Source organism: Heterodontus francisci, chromosome 29 (genome assembly GCF_036365525.1).
Source record: "Heterodontus francisci isolate sHetFra1 chromosome 29, sHetFra1.hap1, whole genome shotgun sequence".
Taxonomy (NCBI): Eukaryota; Metazoa; Chordata; class Chondrichthyes; order Heterodontiformes; family Heterodontidae; genus Heterodontus; species Heterodontus francisci.
Window position 1 is genome coordinate 14,522,130 of NC_090399.1, and position 18,099 is coordinate 14,540,228.

Below are 18,099 nucleotides of genomic sequence, written 5' to 3' on the forward strand. Positions count from 1 at the left end.
GCAGTTTGCCCAATCAGCACCCTTGCCACTGGAGCTGCTGCAAGCCCAATGCGGCTACAGTAACGGTTGTGGCTCAGCGGGTAGCATTCTTGCCTCTGAGTCAGAAGCTTGTGGGTTCAAGCCGCACTCCAGACACTTGACATAACCTAGGCTGACACTCGGGTGCAGTACTGAGGAAGTGCTGCACTGTTGGAGGTGCAGTCTTTCGGGTGAGATATTAAACCAAAGCCCCATATGCTCCCTCGGGTGGACATGAAAGATCCCCTGGCCCTAGTTTGGAAGAACAGAGGAGTTCACCTTGGTGTCCTGGACAATAGTTATCCCACCGCCAACAACACTGAAAACCGATTATCTGGTGGTTATATTGCTGTTTGTGGGAGCTTGCCATGTATAAATTAGCTGCCACATTTCCTATATTACAACAGTGACTGAACTTCAAAAGTACTGAACTGGCTTTGGGACATCCTGAAGCTGTGAAAGGTGCTATATAAACGCAAGTCTTTCTCTCTAAGTACAGCCTGAAGGCCAATTAGCCATGGGCAATAAATGTGCCAGTGTTGGCCAACTCCTGAGATTATGACAGGAATATAAAGATGTTTTTTTCAAAAAAAATTCTGGCTCTGAAAACCATTCACAATGGGGAAACTGAGAACTGACCAAGGTGACTGAATAAGTCAGCTATTCCTGAAACACAAATGTAACAAAGGTTTTTTACGGGTGTTTGTTTTCCCTGTGACAACCCAATAAACTCGTATGATGTATTTGAGGCAGTGTTTAGCACTCAAATCCTTGCAAAGCTTCATACTATATAGTAAACCTTTTGATTTTTTTTTTAATTGTTCGTTGGATGTGGGCGTCGCTGGCTAGGCCAGCATTTATTGCCCATCCCCAATTGCCCTTGAGAAGGTGGTGGTGAGCCAGTTTCTTTTAACCACTGCAGTCCATTTCGTGTAGGTACACCCACAGTGCTGTTAGGAAGGGATTTCCAGCATCTTTGACCCAGTGACAGTGCAGGAACGGCGATATAGTTCCTTCTCATGGGCATTAAATACTGACCTGGCCAGTGGTGCCCACATCCCATGAAACGAATATTTATTAAAAAAAAAGTCAGGATGTGTGTGGCTTGGAGGGGAAATTGCAGGTGGTGGTGTTCCTATGCATCTGATGTGCTTGTCCTTCTCGGCGGTAGAGGTCACGGGTTTGGAAGGTGCTGTCAAAGGAACCTTGGCGAGTTGCTGCAGTGCATCTCATAGTGTACACTGCTGCCACTGTGCACTGGTAGTGGAGGGAGTGACTTTAGGTGGTGGATGGGGTGCCAATCAAGCGGGCTGTTTTGTCTTGGATGGTGTTGAGCTTCTTGGGTGTTGGAGCTGCACCCATCCAGCCAAGTGGCTGTCCAAACACAATTAAAACCTGTCCCTTGGCAGAATCCCACTCGCTCCAATTCCACCCGCAAGCATGTAATGAATGACTCATAAGATTCTGAAATGGTTTGACAAGGATGTTGTAAAGATGACTTTTCCACTTGCGGGCAAGGGCCCATAGATATAAGATAGCCGCCAATAATAAATCTGGGCAAAGGAGTTTCTACTGAATTCCCTGAGACCGTGTGCAAATGTGGAATTCAGGGCCATATGGTGAAGTTGAAGCGAATAGTGCTGGTGCTTTTTTTAATTAAAAAAAAAATTGCATTTATATAGTGCCTTTCACAACCACTGGAGGTCTGAAAGCACTTTACACCCAATGAAATCTTTTTTTGAAGTGTGGTCACTGTTATGTAGGAAACACAGCAGCCACTTTGTGTACAATGACTTTTTTTTTTATAAAGGATAAATATTGGCCAGGCACCGGAGATAACTCCCCCTGCTGTTCAAAGTAGTGCCATGGGATCTTTTCTGTCCACCTGAGAGGGCCGACAGGGTCTCAGTTTAACATCTCATCTAAAGTGCAGCACTCCCTCAGTGCTGCACTGCAGTGTCCATCTGGGTCTTTTTTATCTTTCAGTGATCAAGCCATGGAGGGGGACTTGTCAGACTTGAATCCACAACCTTCTGACTTGGGCGAGAGGTGCAGCCCACTGAGCGACAGCTGACATAAATTAAAGGGAAGCTCGATAATTACAGAGAGGGGGGAAAGAAGGATATGCTGATGGGGTTAGATGAAGTAGGTTGATAAGCTCGTGAAGCTTAAGCTGTTGGGGCCGAATGGCCTATTTAATTTGTAGTAATGGCACTTCTAAACTGCAGTGCTGGTTTAAAAGTATACTTCTTTTGAAGTTTAGACATCTCTTTTTTTTTTTAAGAGGAATTGCATGCAACAAATGTGCAGGGGATTTTGAGAACAGTAACCAGAGGACAATGATTTTTAAAATAATTGGCAGAAGGATCCGAGGGGAGATGAGCAATATTGTGTGTTTTTTAAAAAAAAAACTTTCAGTGAGTTTTTATGATGTGGAATGCACTGCTTGAAAGGGTGGTGGAAGCAGATTCAATAGTGACTCCAGTTTACGTGGATCGGTTGGAGAAGCTGGGGCTGTTCCCCTTTGGAGAAGTGAAGATTTGATAGAGGTGCTCAAATTCATGAGGGCCCTGGACCGAGTCGATGGTGAGAAACTGTTCCCATTGGCGGTCAGGTCGAGAATTGGGAAACCCATTTAAGGCGATTGGCAAAAAAAAAAAGCAATGGTGACGTAAGGAAAGACCTTTTTTTTAATGCAGTGTGAGGTTAGGATCTTGAATGCATTTCCTGAGTGTGGTGGAGGCTGATTTCAATGATGTCTTTCAAAAGGGAATTGGACAATTATCCGAAGAGGAAAGAAAATGGCAGGGCTGTGAGGAAAGGGTGTGGGTCTGGATGTGGGTGAGTCGCTTTTGCAGCGAGCCGGCACAGACATGATGGGCCGAATGGCTTCCTTCTGTGCTGTAACCATTCGATAGGATTCTAATGGGTTGCCTGGCGTCGTCCTCTGCTTTTTATGGTTGTATGAAATCAATCCAAAACCCCTCTGGATGGGAGCAAATATGGGCTGCACTCTCCCTCGCTTTCCACTTTACTCCATGTTAGTGGTCTGGCCAGAGAACTGAAGAGAAAATGCAGATCCTGACTATTTATTTTAAGCGGAGATTTCATGATCGCTCAGTAACTCTGAAAATCGAGGGGTCTGATCTAGTGGGGCCCATTATAACCACTTGCCTTGATATAACGCCTTTTTAACCCAGGGAAACATCCCAAGGTGCGTCACAGGAACGACTATCAGACGGGAATTTGGCACCAGGCCACCCAGGGGGAAGGATTGAGACAGGTGACCAAAGGCTTGGTCCAAAAGACAGCTTTTAAGGAGCATCTTTAAAGGAGGAGAGAGATGTTGCGAGGTGGAGAGGTTTAGTGAAGGGCATCGTCTGCTGAAAGCACAGCTGCCAGTGGTGGGGCAATGACATGGAGGGAGGGAGTGGGGGGGGGGGAGGGGGGGTGGGTGCGCAAGAGGCCAGAATTCGAGGAGCACCGAGATCTCGGAGGGTTGTTACATTAATCAGTGGCAGACCTATTGGACTTCTTTTGTCGACTGTGCTGCTATCATTATCGAAGTGACTAGTATCTGTGACAGAGTCTGCACAAGCTGCTGAAGCCCTGCTAACCACCCCCCATACCCCTGTACCCCTCATGCCCCCCCAAAATAAGTACACCTCATCGCTGTTCCTTTGTACCACTGCTGAGTGATTTGAGCCAAGCTGTTGCAGCAGGGGGTGTTGAGCTGAAATGCATCACAGGCTAATTTTGATCTGCCTGCTCCCTCCCATTGATCCTGGCACTCGTCTCTTCTACAGTAGGTGATGAAACGCCTCGCTCGGAGCACAGAGTGTTTGAATATTCCTCTACCCTTTCCACTGGCTACTGCAATGTCTGGTCCCAGTCGGCGCTCTCTTTTCCCCCTCACGCTGTTGACCGCCTCCCTGTGATATCTCACTCCCCTGGCTCTGTGGGAGCTCTCGCCCACCCCCAGTCAGAAAGACAGAGCATCTATTTCTGCAGCACCTATCACGACCTCCAGCCATCTCTTTACAGCCAATCATCTTCCTTGTGAAGTGTTCCTTTGTTTTCATGTAGTTACCAATTTTGCACACAGCAAGATCCCACAAACAACAATGAGAGGGCGACCAGATCGCTGTTTTTTTTTTTTTTTTGGTGATGTTGTTGATCGTGGGATAAATATCAACCAGGTCGTTAGGATAACTCCTCTTTGCAATAGGACCATGGGATCTTTTATGCCTACTTGAGAGGCCAGACAGGGCCTCGGTCTCACTGCACCTCACCTCGTTGCATGCAAATTAGCTGCATTGTTTTCCACAAGGTAACAGTGACTATAAAAAAAAAACGACTTCAGAAATCATGTTAGTGACTCTGAAATGCTTTGGGATGTCCGGAGGTCGTGAAAGGCGCTATGGAAATGCAAGTCTTTTGCATCTGTTTGGCCTTGCTGCCAGGCTTGGCCTTTTGCTTGGACCCTTCCAGGTGGAGTCCCTGTCGTCTGCCTTTTTCCAATTCTAGTGTCCCTGCTGAGGGAGACCAGTGAACCCAGCACGATCTGCAAATCAAACCTGGGGTTTTCTTTGATTCTGCACGACTTCGTATTGACGGAAGGTGGAAGCAGATTTAATAACTTTCAAAAAGGAATTGGGTGAAGAGTTAAATGGGGAAAATTTGCAGGACTGGGGAAAGAATAGGGGAATGGCACTAACTGCGTCGCACATCCAAAGAGCCGGCATGTGTACAGTGGGCCGAATGGTCTCATTCTCTGCTGTCTCATGCTACGAATGGTGTGGGGTAGAGGGAGGGGAATGTATTGACCATTTCTCCCTTCCCGGGTGCTGTGCTGTTTTGTTTTGTTAGTTCTTTGTTCCATGAAAGTTGCTTGCTGTGAAAGCTCTCGTGTGATTTCTGTTTATTAACTTTTTATTGCAAGCAACTCCTCAAATTTGAAATGTTGGTGTTCGATCCCTCCCTATCTCTAACCTCCTCCAGCCCTACAACCCTCTCGCGTCTCTGTGTTCCCACAAATTCTGGCCTCCTTGAGCATCCCCGACTTCCTCGAGTCCACCATTGGTGGCCATGCCTTCAGCTGCTTAGGCCCTAAACTCTGGAATTTCCTAAATCTCTCTGCCCCTCCTACCTTTTCCTTTTTTTTTGTTAGATGCACTTTAAAATTTAGCTCTTTGGCTAAGCCTTTGGTCAAATCTCCTAAACCACCTTCTGTGGGTCGGTGTCAAATTAGTCACTTGCCTAACAGAAGGAGGCCATTTGGCCCATCGAGTCCCATGCCGACTCTCCACAAAGCTATCCAGTCTGTCCCACTCCCCTGCTCGAGTGGCCATCCAATTTCCTCTTGAAGTCACTGTCTCCGCCCTTGTGAGCAGCAAGTTGCAGGTTGTTATCACTCGCTGCATTTAAAAAAAAATTACTTCCTCATATTCCCCCTGCATCTCTTGCCCCAAACCTTCAATCTGTGTCCCCTAGTCCTCGTAGCATCAGTTAATGGGAACAGTCTTTCCTTGTCTAACTTATCTAAGCCTGCAATAATCTTGTATGCTTCTATTAAATCTCCCCTCAATCTCCTTTTGTTCTAAGGAGAACAACCTTATCTTGCAACTAAAATCTCTCCTCCCTGGAACCATTCTGGTAAATCTTTTCTCTGCACCCTCTCAAAGACCCTCACATCCTTCCTAACGTGTGGTGACCAGAACAGGACAACATACTCCAGTTGGAGCCTGACCAGAGCTTTATATAGGTTCAGCATCACCTCCCCTACTTTCGTACTCAATGCCTCTATTTATGAGGCCCAAGATCCCACATGCTTTACTAACCACAAGAGCATTATTGAACACAATTTGAGAGAGTGAAGAGACTTGGGACATTTGGCTACAACGTATACGAAAGTACAAGTTGCTGTAAGAGTTGACGCTTGTCGGTTTCTGTTTGGCTATTAATTAAAAGTTCCAAGGCAGCTCCTGACCACCAGTGCTGTTTGTGCCTTTTGATTTGAAGAACTGCTACCTTCAGAAGCACATAGCAGCTGAGTTTGAATCCAGGAGGATTCTTGATCCTCGAATCCTTGAGCTTATCAGAGATCCTCCTTGCAGAACACTCCATCCAGTCGAGATGGTACTGAACCTTCAACAAGGCAGCGACCCTCCGTATAAAGGGGGAAACCAGCCAGAGTGCCATTACTACAGAGTAGGAAGGTGCGTGTGTCTATTAATAGACAGGCTATGGAGGTGATGGCTTCTGTGATCGAATAGCTTGCCAATGCGCACTCTGCTCACCTGTGGGGAATGGTTTTTATGTTTGTGGGACTAAAGGCTGAATGGAGTCTGTGGAACTGTTACCCCGGTCAGGGAGCGAGTAGTGTTTTTTTTTTTTATCTCCCTGGGTTGTTAAGGGGTCAGATATTGAACCTTGCTCTTTGTCCTGACCTCAGTGTGGTGATGTCCTGTCTTTTTCTCCTCTCGCAGGCTGGCAGCGATGGACAGAGCATCGGCAACTGCCCCTTCTCGCAGCGGCTGTTCATGGTCCTCTGGCTGAAAGGGATCACCTTCAACGTCACTACGGTTGATATGAAGAGGTTAGTGCGGTGAAGGGGACGGGGCCCTGTGTCCATGTGTTGAAAAGGTGGAGGGTTCTTGTGGGATTGGATGGCAGCTGTGGCTTTACTAACACAAATCTGTTCACAGCACCCAAACAGGCCATTCGGCCCAACGGGACCTTGCCGACCACACCTGCCCCCTCCCACCCATTTTCGTCTGACCCTGTCGGCGTGATTTAAAGCCACTAGCGTAATCCTACCTCTGGGTTGTTTAAGGTGTTCCCTAGGGAGGGAGGGGACTATGTACTCTTGAGTTTCTTGTTAATTCCTTCTCGTTTTAAGTGCTCTGATTCAGTTGGATTTTATTTTTAAAAAAATGAGGAATATAGCAGTTGTCTTTTTTTTTTTTTGTTTCCATCATCCAGATATCATTGGAAGTCTATCCAGCCTCCATCACCACTCCTGGGTGAGATCAGACCTGTCAGCACAGACTGGAGTCAAAGACTCTCCCAGCCTGTATGTGCCATGTGATATGGCATAGAGCATCCGGCCTGTAATTCTAGATAATGAATGAGGCTGCTGCCCTGATGGTACAAAACAATAATTCATTCCAGTACCAGCTGCTCTCCTGTGGGTAAATGTGCAATGGATAGCAAGCTGCTAAATTGGCTTTGTCCCATTGTCAACTCTGAGAGACCTGATGAAGTTTGTGCAAAAATCCCTGAAGGTGGCAGGACAGCTTAACAAAGCTTCATAGTTAATAAGGCATACAAGATCCTGAGCTTTATAAATGGAGGCGTAGAGTGCAAAAGTAGTGATAAACCCATATAAAATGCAGGTCCGGCCCCAGCTAAAAGTATGGTGTCCGGCTCTGGCCACCATATTTTAGGAAGGCTGTGAAGGCTTTAAAGAGAGTACCAAAGAGATTTACGAGAATTGTTCCAGGGATGAGGGATTATAGTTACGTGCATAGATTGGAAAAGTTGGGGGTTGTTCTCCTTCGAGCAGAGAAGGCGAAGAGGAGATTTGATTAGAGGTGTTTTAAATCGTAATGGGCTTGGATAAAGAGAAACTGTTTCCAGTGTCCGAGGGGTGGATAACCAGTGATTTAAGGTGATTGGCAAAAGAACTCGAGGTGACATGAGGAAATGCTTTTAGGATTTGGAATGTGCTGCCTGACCGAGTGGTGAAACCGATTCAGCCGTAGCTTTCAAAAATGATTTATACTTCAAGCGATAAATATACATGAAGGAGAGAGAGCTTGCCCAGACTAGATGGGCCAAATGGTCTGCTACTGCACTATTCTATGAATAGCCACTGCTTGGTTGCTCCGAGAGGGAGTCGGGTTACGAAGTTCTAGGTTACTAGGCCTTAAAAGATTGGTGCAAACTAGATTAGTGGGAAAGAATACACTTTTTAACACACTATTTCCAACACAAACAAGCCATTTGGCCCAACTGGTCTATACCGGTGTTTATGCTCCTCATGAGCCTTTCCTCCCATCATACTGATGAATGGGAACTTTTTTTTTTCGGGCATGCTTCCTCCATGATCTTGGGAGTGTTGGATGCCAACCTGTGCTGTACCAACTCCAAGGTGCAGAGTGGCACTCCCTCTACTCTGCCTGGGAATGGCAACTTTTGGTTGCATGTATTCATGGAGGTTTCATCACATGACTCTCCTGCCTCTAACTGCCCTGCCCATGCACGCTTCCTTCATTGGTCGGCTGACATGTCCAGCTTCACGTGACCAATAGCCAGGAGGCACAGGGACTTCCTGCACTAATTGAAAAGCAAAACCGACTTCATTAATCAATTGGATGAGTCTTGACTGTCATTCAAAACAGCCCTTTTTTTTTTAAACCCATTCCCAATTATTTTTTAAACTAAAGTTGTTCAAACAGCATTGTTTTAAAGCCCCATTTTGATTTCTTTTTTTCCCCAGCTGGGTTTTATTCATCGCAGCGTTCTGAAAATTAATCTTTTTGCTTTGGACTCTCCAGGAATTATCCTGGAGGGCTGGCAAACTTGTCTATGCCCCGACTGCGCACCTTGGCCTCTCTTCTGCGCCCATGTAACATTTTCCCTTTTTCCTACCCCTGCCATTCCAGTGGCCTCTCGAGGGAAACTGCTAACTTTGGTGATTTGCAACAAATTTGCATTAGTATAGCGCCTATAATGCAGTTTAAAAAAAAAAAATCCCAACATCATAGCATTATCAAACAAAGTTTGACACGGAGCCACGTAAGGATATAGTGGGACTGATGACCCAAAGCTTGGCCAAAGAAGCAGGTTTCGAGGAGCATCTGAAAGGAGGGAAATTTTTAGGGAGCGAATTGCAGAGCTTTGGTCCTTGACGGCCAAAACCACTGCTGCTAATGGTGGAGCGATTTTAAAATTGGGAAGGGGCAAGAGGCCAGAATTAAAGGAGTCTTGGAGTGCTTGTAGGGCTGGATGGGATTAGAGTTAGGGAGGGGAAAGGCCATGGAGGGATTTGGAAACCAGCATGAGGATTAACCAGGGCCGATGTAGGCCTGTGAGTGATAGGTGGTGAATGGAACTTGCTGTGAGTTCGGACACAGGCAGCAGGGTTTTGAATGAGCTTATCAGAAAGAGAGGGCAGAACTCGCATTTACGTAGCGCCTTGCACGACCCCGATGTCGCATAGCACTTCAGACCTAATGAAGTTGTAGCTGTCGTAATACGGGGAGATGTTTTTGTTCGGTTTTTAACCTTGCCGATCCAGATCGATATGTTCAGCCTATCCACCTCTCCTGTCTCGGGGGTTAAACTGACGGATGAACCTGTCACCTGAGATGATGTTGCTGGTTAACTCAAGATAACTTGGTGCTTTTTCTCCTCATTCATTTTTTTTTTTTCAATTTCCCTGCCACGTTTAGGAAATTCGAGAACAAAGTCCTGGAGGATTTGGCACCTGGAGCTCAGCCACCTTTTCTACTGTATGACAATGAAGTGAAGACGGACACCAACAAGATCGAGGAGTTTCTGGAGGAAAACCTGTGCCCTCCCAAGTACGTGTAACTGCGCCATGCGAGGCGGCTGCAGCCACCCTCGCTGGCTGGCTTGTGTCGGAGCTCTTGCCCTGGAGGAGCTGAGGTTGCAGATAAGGGGGACTGCCTGGTCAACCTCCCTCCACAGTCCTTCAACTCTGTGTCGCTCTGATTGTTCACCACTCCTCCCTCAAAGCCGTTAACTCCTTGAGCTATCACTCTGTGGGCAACAGTTCCCCTCTGGTGCTTGGAAAGTTTTTTGTTGCCCTTTTTGTGGGGTATTGTAGAATTTTGTCATATCACCATAATGCCCTTATGTTGGGGGTTTTCTGAGATATTGTCATACATGCTTGAACTAATGCAAGTTTGAGGATTTGGAAAGACTGAAACGTCTGGTTAATACTCTCGTCAATCAAGTCAATGAGAATAAAATACAAGCCCTTACATGCTGTGTATATGAGATGGAGGCACCAACTTTCCTACTGCAGACTCCTTAAGGAGGTCGCAAGCATTTCGTCTTGACTGCTTGCATAGCCTCAGCAAGACGTGATTGCAGTTTGTCCCTGGGACTCTGGTGTATTTCTTTAGGTTTAATTATGTAGGCCAAATGGTCTCGTATGTCGTCATGTTCTGTTACGTTGTGCTTTGACAAATAAGCATGTCTAGTGGTGAGGTTAGCTAATGCCATTTGTTGTCTTGGGGTTTTTGTTTTTAAATATACTTTGGACATTCAGCGTATGAGTGGTCATTAGTTCTCCAGCCTTCAAACATGTTGCCTGCCAATTACAGAACGAGTACATGTGTATTTTAAGATCTCACCATGGCTATTCTTCCTGGCACCCCTATACTTAAATCCTACATTGAGAATGCTGGCAGACAATTCAACCTTGGAGGCTATCGCTGCTGATTTTATTTTAAAGTCTTTTTCTCTTGGGCTTCCCTTAAACTGTGTCTTTGAACTTCCATACGCAGGCACAAGAGTCTCTGACTAGTCCACAGGCTGCGGGGTGCCTGACTTTGATACCCCTCTTTTTAGCCAAGGTTGGTGAAGGTCATTTGTAGCAAACCATCCAAGATTTTCAAACCCCGTGTGGCTGAACGGCTCTTAACCCACTAAGGCTGGATGCAGTCCGCTCACACTGAGCATTGAACCTGCGTCTGCTCGTGGCTCCATGTTGCACGTGCACCTCTTTTTTTTTTTTTTCCCCATCACTATGCTGATTCACCTGCTGAGCTCAATGTGGAGCTGAGACCTCCAACTCAATCCCTTTGTGCCCAGTTAATGGACTCTGAGGAGGATACAGCTCTGGTCAGAATGATGAGGAATTAAATTTACAAGGACTGGTTGCGTAGATCACGCTTGTATCACCGATCGTGCAAAGAATTGCTAGGCCATTCAGCCCCTCGAGCCATTCGGTCAGATCGTGGCTAATCTTAACTCGCTTTGGTTCTGCAACCTTGCCCAACGAAAATATTGCCAATCTCCTCCATTCTGAAATTTTCATTTGACCCCTGCCCCCCAATCTTTTCGGGAGAGGGAGTTCCAGATTTCTGTTACTTGTTGTGTGATGAAGTGCTTGCTGATATCGCCCCCTCAACGACCCAGCTCTAATTTTAAGATTGTGACCCCCCCCCCCCCTCCCCCACCTTGTTCTGAACTTTTCCACCAGAGGAAATGGATTCTTTCTTTCTACCCTCTCAAATCCTTCAAGCAGCTTTAAACCACCCTCAATTAGATCATCCCTTACGTCTTCTATATTCCAGGGAATCTGAGCCTATTCTGTGCAACTGCTGAGGGTGAGATTGCCTGTGAGGGTACAGGGAATGTTTGCATTCCACAGGAGAGTGTTGGGTCACTTTGCTACCGAGTCTTTGGCAGCAAATGGTTGAGACGTTTTAAAAGACTCTTCATGCTCGTCCATTCTGATTTGCTTTTTTTTTCTCCTTTCCACCCCACCTCCCTTGTTTTTAATGTGTTTGCTTTTTTTTTTCACTTCAAGATATCCACGACTTGCCGCCAGGAATCCAGAGTCTAACACTGCCGGGAGTAATGTCTTCTCCAAATTCTCGGCTTACATCAAGAACTCCAATCCCAGCATGAATGACAGTAAGTGGAAAAGCTTTCCTTCCAGTGCCGCCTCAATTGGAGCCTGGCAAGACTGGTATTGGGGTGGAGTTGGCAGGGACGGGGTTGGGGGGGGTGGTGGGTGGGGGGGGCGCGTCATTTGAGTCAGTAGATCAGGACTTCCTGTTAGCAAGAGAACTCTCCCTATCATTGACCTCAGTCATTTATGGCACCGAAGGAGGCCATTCGGCCCATCGAGTCTATGCCAGCTCTCTGCGGAGCTGTCCAGTCAGTCCCGCTCCCCTGCTCGGTCCCTGTATTCCTTCAAGCGGCCGTCCAATTTCCCTTTGCAGTCATCGATTTTGTCTCTGCTTCCACTGCCCTTGGGGGCAGCGAGTTCCAGGTCATTATCACTCATTACGTTTTATTTAAAAAATCTTCCTCATATTTCCCCTGCATCTCCTGCTCAAAACCTTCAATCTGTTTTCCCCCTAGTCCTTGAACCATTAATTAGTAGGAACAGTTTTTCTTTGTCTAACTTTTATCTAAGCCTGCAATAATCTTGTACATTTCCATTAAATCTCCCCTCAATCTCCTTTGCTCTAAGGGGAATAAACCTAGCTTCACCAACCTAACTTTAACTAAAATCCCATATCCTGGGAACCATTCTGGTAAATCTCTGCACCCTCTCAAAGACCCTCACATCCTTCCTAAAGTGTGGTGATCAGAACTGGATCCAATACTCTAGTTAGGACCTAACTAGAGCTTGCGAAAGGTTCAGCGTAACTTCCCTCCTTTTGTACTCAATGCCTCTGTTTATGAAGCTCAAGATCCCATATACTTTACTAACGACTCTCTCAATATGTCCTGCCCCCTTCGAAGATCGATGCACATGCACCCCCAGCTCCCTCTGTTCCTGGACACTCTTTAGAACTGTCATTAAGTATACATTGCCACTCCCTATTCCTTCTACCAAAATACATCACCTCACGCTTGCCAGTGTTAAATTCCAAATGAAAACAAAGTGCTAGTTCAGAGAATTAATGGCAGAATAATGAGCAGCTCTGTCTACATGAAAAACAGGCACATGATCAAAAATATAATTCAGTTTAATAAAAAAAAAAAGTCATGCTCTGAAATTGTTGAACGCCTGCACAGTCGGAGGAGCCCGCTTTGGGTAAAGATGTTAAAACGCTCTCAGGTGAAGATAAAAAACTTCCACGGCATTCCTTCAAAGTAGTGCAGAGGAGTTAACCCCAGTGTCCTGGCCAATATTTATCCCTCAATCAAATAATTTTGTAATTCTCTCATTGTGGTTTGTAGGAGCTTGCTGTGTGCAAATTGGTTGCTGCATTTTTAGTATTACAATAGTGGCTACTCTTCAAAAGAGCTTCATTTGCTGTGGAGTGCTTTGATTCTGAGGTTGTGAAAGGTGTAATAGAAATGCAAGTCAGTTCTTTTGGGTGACGATTGACCTCAAAATAATTGAGGGGGTTCGGCCCAATGGATAGGGCCAGGAAACTGGGATCATCTCTTCAGTCCATAACTGCAGTAATGCAGAATTCTTTCAAAAGGATACATTTATTTATTCATTCATGGGATGTGGGCATCGCTGACTAGGCCAGCATTTATTGCCTATCCCTAATTGCCCTTGAGAAGGTGCTGGTGAGCTGTCTTCTTGAACCGCTGCAGTCCATGTGGGGTCAGTACACCCACAGTGCTGTTAGGAAGGGATTCCAGGATTTTGACCCAACAAGTGAAGGAACGGTGATATGGTTCCAAGTCAGGATGGTGTGTGGCTTGGAGGAGACTTGCAGGTGGTGGTGCTCCCATGCATCTGCTGCCCTTGTCCTTCTAGGTGGTAGAGTTCATGGTTTGGAAGGTGCTGTCGAAGGAGCCTTGGTGAATTGCTGCAGTCCATTTTTGTAGATGGTACACACTGCTGCCACTGTGTGTCAGTGATGGAGGGGATGAATGTTTTGGATGAGGTGCCAATCAAGCGGGCTGCTTTGTCCTGGATGGTGTCGAGCTTCTTGAGTGTTGTTGGAGCTGCACCCATCCAGGCAGGTGGAGAGTATTCATCACACTCCTGACTTGTGCCTTGCAGCTGGTGGACAGGCTTTGAGGAGTCAGGGGGTGAGTTATTTGCCGCAGGATTCCTAGCCTCTGACCTGCTCTTGTAGCCATTGTATTTATATAGCTACTGCAGTTCAGTTTCTGGTCAATGGTAGCCCCTGGGATTTTGACAGTGGGGGATTCAGCGATGGTAATGCTATTGAATGGTTAGAATCTCCCGTTTGTGATAGTCATTGCTTGACACTTGTGTGATGTAAATGTTACTTGCCATTTGTCAGGCCAAGCCTAGATATTGTCCACGTCTTACTGTTAGTAAGTTACCTGCGACCAGATCCCCTTTTCCCCTTCCCCTCGTGTGTTGACTCTGGCAAGGCTCCACAAGTCTGTCCCTTGCTCAGGTGACTATGCTTCATATGGCAACTTAGGTGGTGGGTAGCCTTAATGGGATGTGCTGGGGTTGGGGGAAGGGCTGGTCTCAGCAGTCCTTTCCCAATATCCAATGGTCTCTAGCTCAAGACCAGGAGCATCCCTTACGTGCCCTGGCTAAGACCAGTTAACTCGACTTGAAGGGATTGAATCCAAGGATTTCCTGCCAGGGGAGTGTTTATTTTACTAATTTTTTTAGAAATCTTGTGGTATAGATGAAGGGCCTTCAGCACATAGTGCCAGCTCTTTTGAAAGAGCTGTGCAATTTGTCCCAGTCCCCCTACTCTTTCCCCATAGCCCTGCAGCTTTTTCCTTTCCAAGTGTTTATCCAACACTGTTTTGAATGTTCCTATTGTTTCTGCTTCCACCACTCGGTCAGGAAGTGAATTCCAGATCACAATAACTCACTGATACAAAATTCTTCTGGGTTCCCATCTGGTTCTATTGCTAATTGCCTTAAATCTGTGTCCACTGGTTACTGACACTCCTGCCACTGGAAACAGTTTCTCCTTATTCACTCCATCAATACCCATCATCAGTTTTGAACACCACCTATTAAATCTCCCCTTAACCTTATCCACCCTAAGCAGAACAATTCCAACTTCTCCACATAACTGAAGCCCCTGTACCATTCTAATAAATCTCCTCTGCATCCTCTCCTTGATGTCCTTCCTTATAGTGAACTGCGCGCAGTCCTCCAAGTTGGGATGCTTTATAAAGGTTTAGCATAACTTCCTTGCTTTTCTACTCTCCCGCCTCTGATTTCCAAAGCCCGGGATCCATAGGCAACGACTTTCTGAATTCGAATTGATGAGGATGTGAAACTCGCTACGACAAGGAGTTGTTGAGGTGAATAGTGTGGGTGTATTTGAGGGGGAAGCTAGACAAACATGTTGAGGGAGAAAGGAATAGAAGCATGTGTGGATGGGGGTTCGATGACAATGGGTCAGAGGGGGCTCATGTGAGTATAAACACCGGACTGGATCAATTGGGTCAAATGGCTTGTTTCTGTGCTATGGATATGTTGGAATGCTTCAAATACTGGGTGTAGTTCGGCAGCTGGCATGGGTGTGAAGGAAAAACTGAATAGATGATAAGTATGCAACTTGACTTAGTGAACTCTTGAGAAACAAAACTGGGTGGGCCTGATTTTTTTTTTTCTTTTTTAAAAAGCTGGGTGCAGCTCATTTCAGAGTGAGTTGAGGCGAAGTTTATTCTTGTGCTGCGATTGGGCCTTCAAATGTGGATGGGTGTGAAAGGAGACAGTGAGATTACTGAGTGGGATAGTAGCTCTTCTCTTAGGTAACTCTGTTTCCTCTCTTTTTTTTTTTCTCTCGTGAAAATACTGGTCCTGGTACCTTGCCCAAGTGCTTTTTTTTTTTGTTTGCCTGTGAGCGTGGCTGTCGCTGGGCAACCTGACCTGAGTGAGGAAAGAGGGCCCAACTGCCGAGGTGACTGAGCTCCGTGCTATCCTCCCCAAGGCAGCAAACTGGGCCCATTTCATTTCGAGGTGGGGAGCTGTGGGAGTGTCTGCTTTCTTTAAATGTGGCCATTCCTGCCTCATACCCCCCCCTCCCACCGCCCCCACCGATATCAAATGGGGACTCACCAGGTGGGAATTCCCCAGGATAAGGTGCTACGCCCCACTTTCTGATATCACTCCCTTCAGATGAGAACAAACTTGAGCAAGGTGTGTTAAACCAGCATGACCCACAATACAGTTATTCCTCCAATGGGGCAGGTTCAATTAAAATTACCCCTGCAAGGGTGACGTCAAACTCTGGAAATGAACTAATACTGGACCAGGACGTGGCTCCTTCCTCATCGCTTGACTCTGTGCGATGTCATTTTGTTAGGTTTCCGTTCACTTCGTTTGTTTCCTGAGCGTCCCTCATCTTTCCTCCTCATCTGCCTTGGCCAACTCCATCAAAGACTCGACCTACCTGAAGTCTCCAGAATATTTTTGGCCCTTTTTTTTTTTATATCAACTCGAGTGCATTTTTCTCAATGGCTTCCCCCTTTTTACACCCTGAAAATTAGGCCAATTAATTATTTAAAGTGTGGTTGCGGTTGCAGCAGATGCAACACTGCAACCAGTTTTCACACAGCAAGCTCCCGCATGCAGCAGTGTGATTTTTTTTTTATATAGTGATGTGGGTTGAGGGATAAATATTGGCCATGAGACTGGAGAGAACCCCCATCTCCGCCCATACCCCACTCTTGTTCAAAATAGTGGCTGCGGGATCTTTTAACTTCCCACCTGAGAGGGCACCTCAGTTTAAGGTCACGTCCAAGCTGCAGCACCTCTGACGGTGTGGTGCCCCCTCAGTACTGGCGCTGGGCATGTCCACCTAAAGCTTGTGCGGGTCTGGAACCCACGACAGTCCGACTCCGAGGCGAGAGTGATCGCACAGCTGACACCCAAGTGCCACCACTGCTGTTAAGAGCGATTCCTCTTTCTCTTTTTTTTCCCACCCCTCTCAGTGTTAGAGAAGGGTCTAGTGAAAGCCTTGTTGAAGCTGGACGAGTACCTCAACACGCCTGTACCCGAGGAGATTGATGAGAACAGCGCTGAGGAGGTCACGGTCTCCACTCGAAAATTCCTGGATGGGAACGAGCTAACACTGGCTGACTGCAACCTGTTACCAAAACTCCACATTGTCCAGGTAAAAACTGCCATTCTCTTCATTTTTTGTTTTTGTTTTAATGGGATGTTCAACTGGAATCTCACGATTAAAGAAGTTACGTTTTACCTCTTATAGAACCTTTACAGCGCAGAAGACGACCATTCGGCCCGTCGTGCCTGTGTCGGCTCTTTTTGAAAGAGCTTTCCAATTTAGTCCCATTTCCGCCCCTCCTTCACCGCCCCCCACCCCCCCCAACCCCTGGCTCTTTCCCCACAGCCCTGGAAGTTTTTCCTTTCATGTGTTCATCCAATTCCCTTTCGAAAGTCTCTTTCTATTGAAATCGGCTTTCAGCTCCCTTTTGGGGCAGTGCATTCCTGGATCACTAGTGCTACAGTATTGTGCATATTTATAATAAAAAAAAAAACATTTTTTTGAAAGGGAGAGCTTGAGTCGATCTCCTTGCAGGTTATGAAGGGGTTGAGAGCATGATCCAGGCAAATTGATTAGCGTGGTGAAGGGTTCAAAACCCAAGGAACAAAGTTCTCCTTTTTAAAAAAAAAAAACAGTGCGTGGAGCTTGGGAGCGTGAAGTGAGGCAGCTCTTTCTCAACCAGATGGTACCAGGAGAGTTGGCAGGAATGGTACTGGGATGAGAGATTTAAGTTGTGTGGAGGGGCTTGGAATTTTGGGTTGTTTCTCATGGAGCAGTGAAGGTTGAGAGGAGGGTTTAACAGGCATTCAAAATCATGAAGGATTTTGCTGAAATTAAATGAAGAGAAACTGTTTGTTTCTGGTGTCTGGAGGGTCGGTAACCAGAGGGCGTAGAAGTAAGGTAATTGGCCAAGAATCAGAACGGGGCGATGAGGATTACTTTTAACGCGGGGAGTTGAAATCGTCTGAAATGCACTGCCTGCGAGGGGGGTAGAAGCAGATTGAATAGTAACTTTCAAAGGGAACAGCTGCAAGACTGGGGTGAAAGAGCAGGGGGACTAATTAGACAGCTCTGTCAAAGAGCCAGCACAGCGACAGAGGGCTGAATGGCCGCCTCCTGTGATGTGAGATTGCACATTGGCAGATACGTGTTTTTTAATTCTCTCTCTCTCTCTCTCTCTCTCTCTCTCTCTCTCTCTCTCTCTCTCTCTCTCTCTCTCTTTTTCTCTTTCTCTTTTTCTCTTTCTCTTTTCTCTCTCTCTTTCTCTCTCTTTCTCTCTCTCTTCTCTCTCTTTCTCTCTCTTTCTCTCTCTTTCTCTCTCTTTCTCTCTTCTTTCTCTCTCTTTCTCTCTCTCTTTCTCTCTCTATCTTTCTCTCTCTCTTTCTCA

General features: G+C 46.3%; 1 protein-coding gene across 2 annotated transcripts in view; it reads left to right on the forward strand.

Moving 5' to 3' along the window:
* The window catches only part of LOC137346148 (chloride intracellular channel protein 1-like), a 44,517-nt gene that overhangs the window by 25,616 nt on the left and 802 nt on the right, over nucleotides 1-18,099 (forward strand). For both annotated transcript variants that reach the window (XM_068009485.1, XM_068009484.1), the window contains exons 2-5: nucleotides 6,507-6,616; nucleotides 9,477-9,608; nucleotides 11,588-11,694; nucleotides 16,639-16,820. In XM_068009485.1, the coding sequence (XP_067865586.1) occupies nucleotides 6,507-6,616; nucleotides 9,477-9,608; nucleotides 11,588-11,694; nucleotides 16,639-16,820 (531 nt within the window). The remainder of the gene's footprint in view (nucleotides 1-6,506; nucleotides 6,617-9,476; nucleotides 9,609-11,587; nucleotides 11,695-16,638; nucleotides 16,821-18,099) is intronic.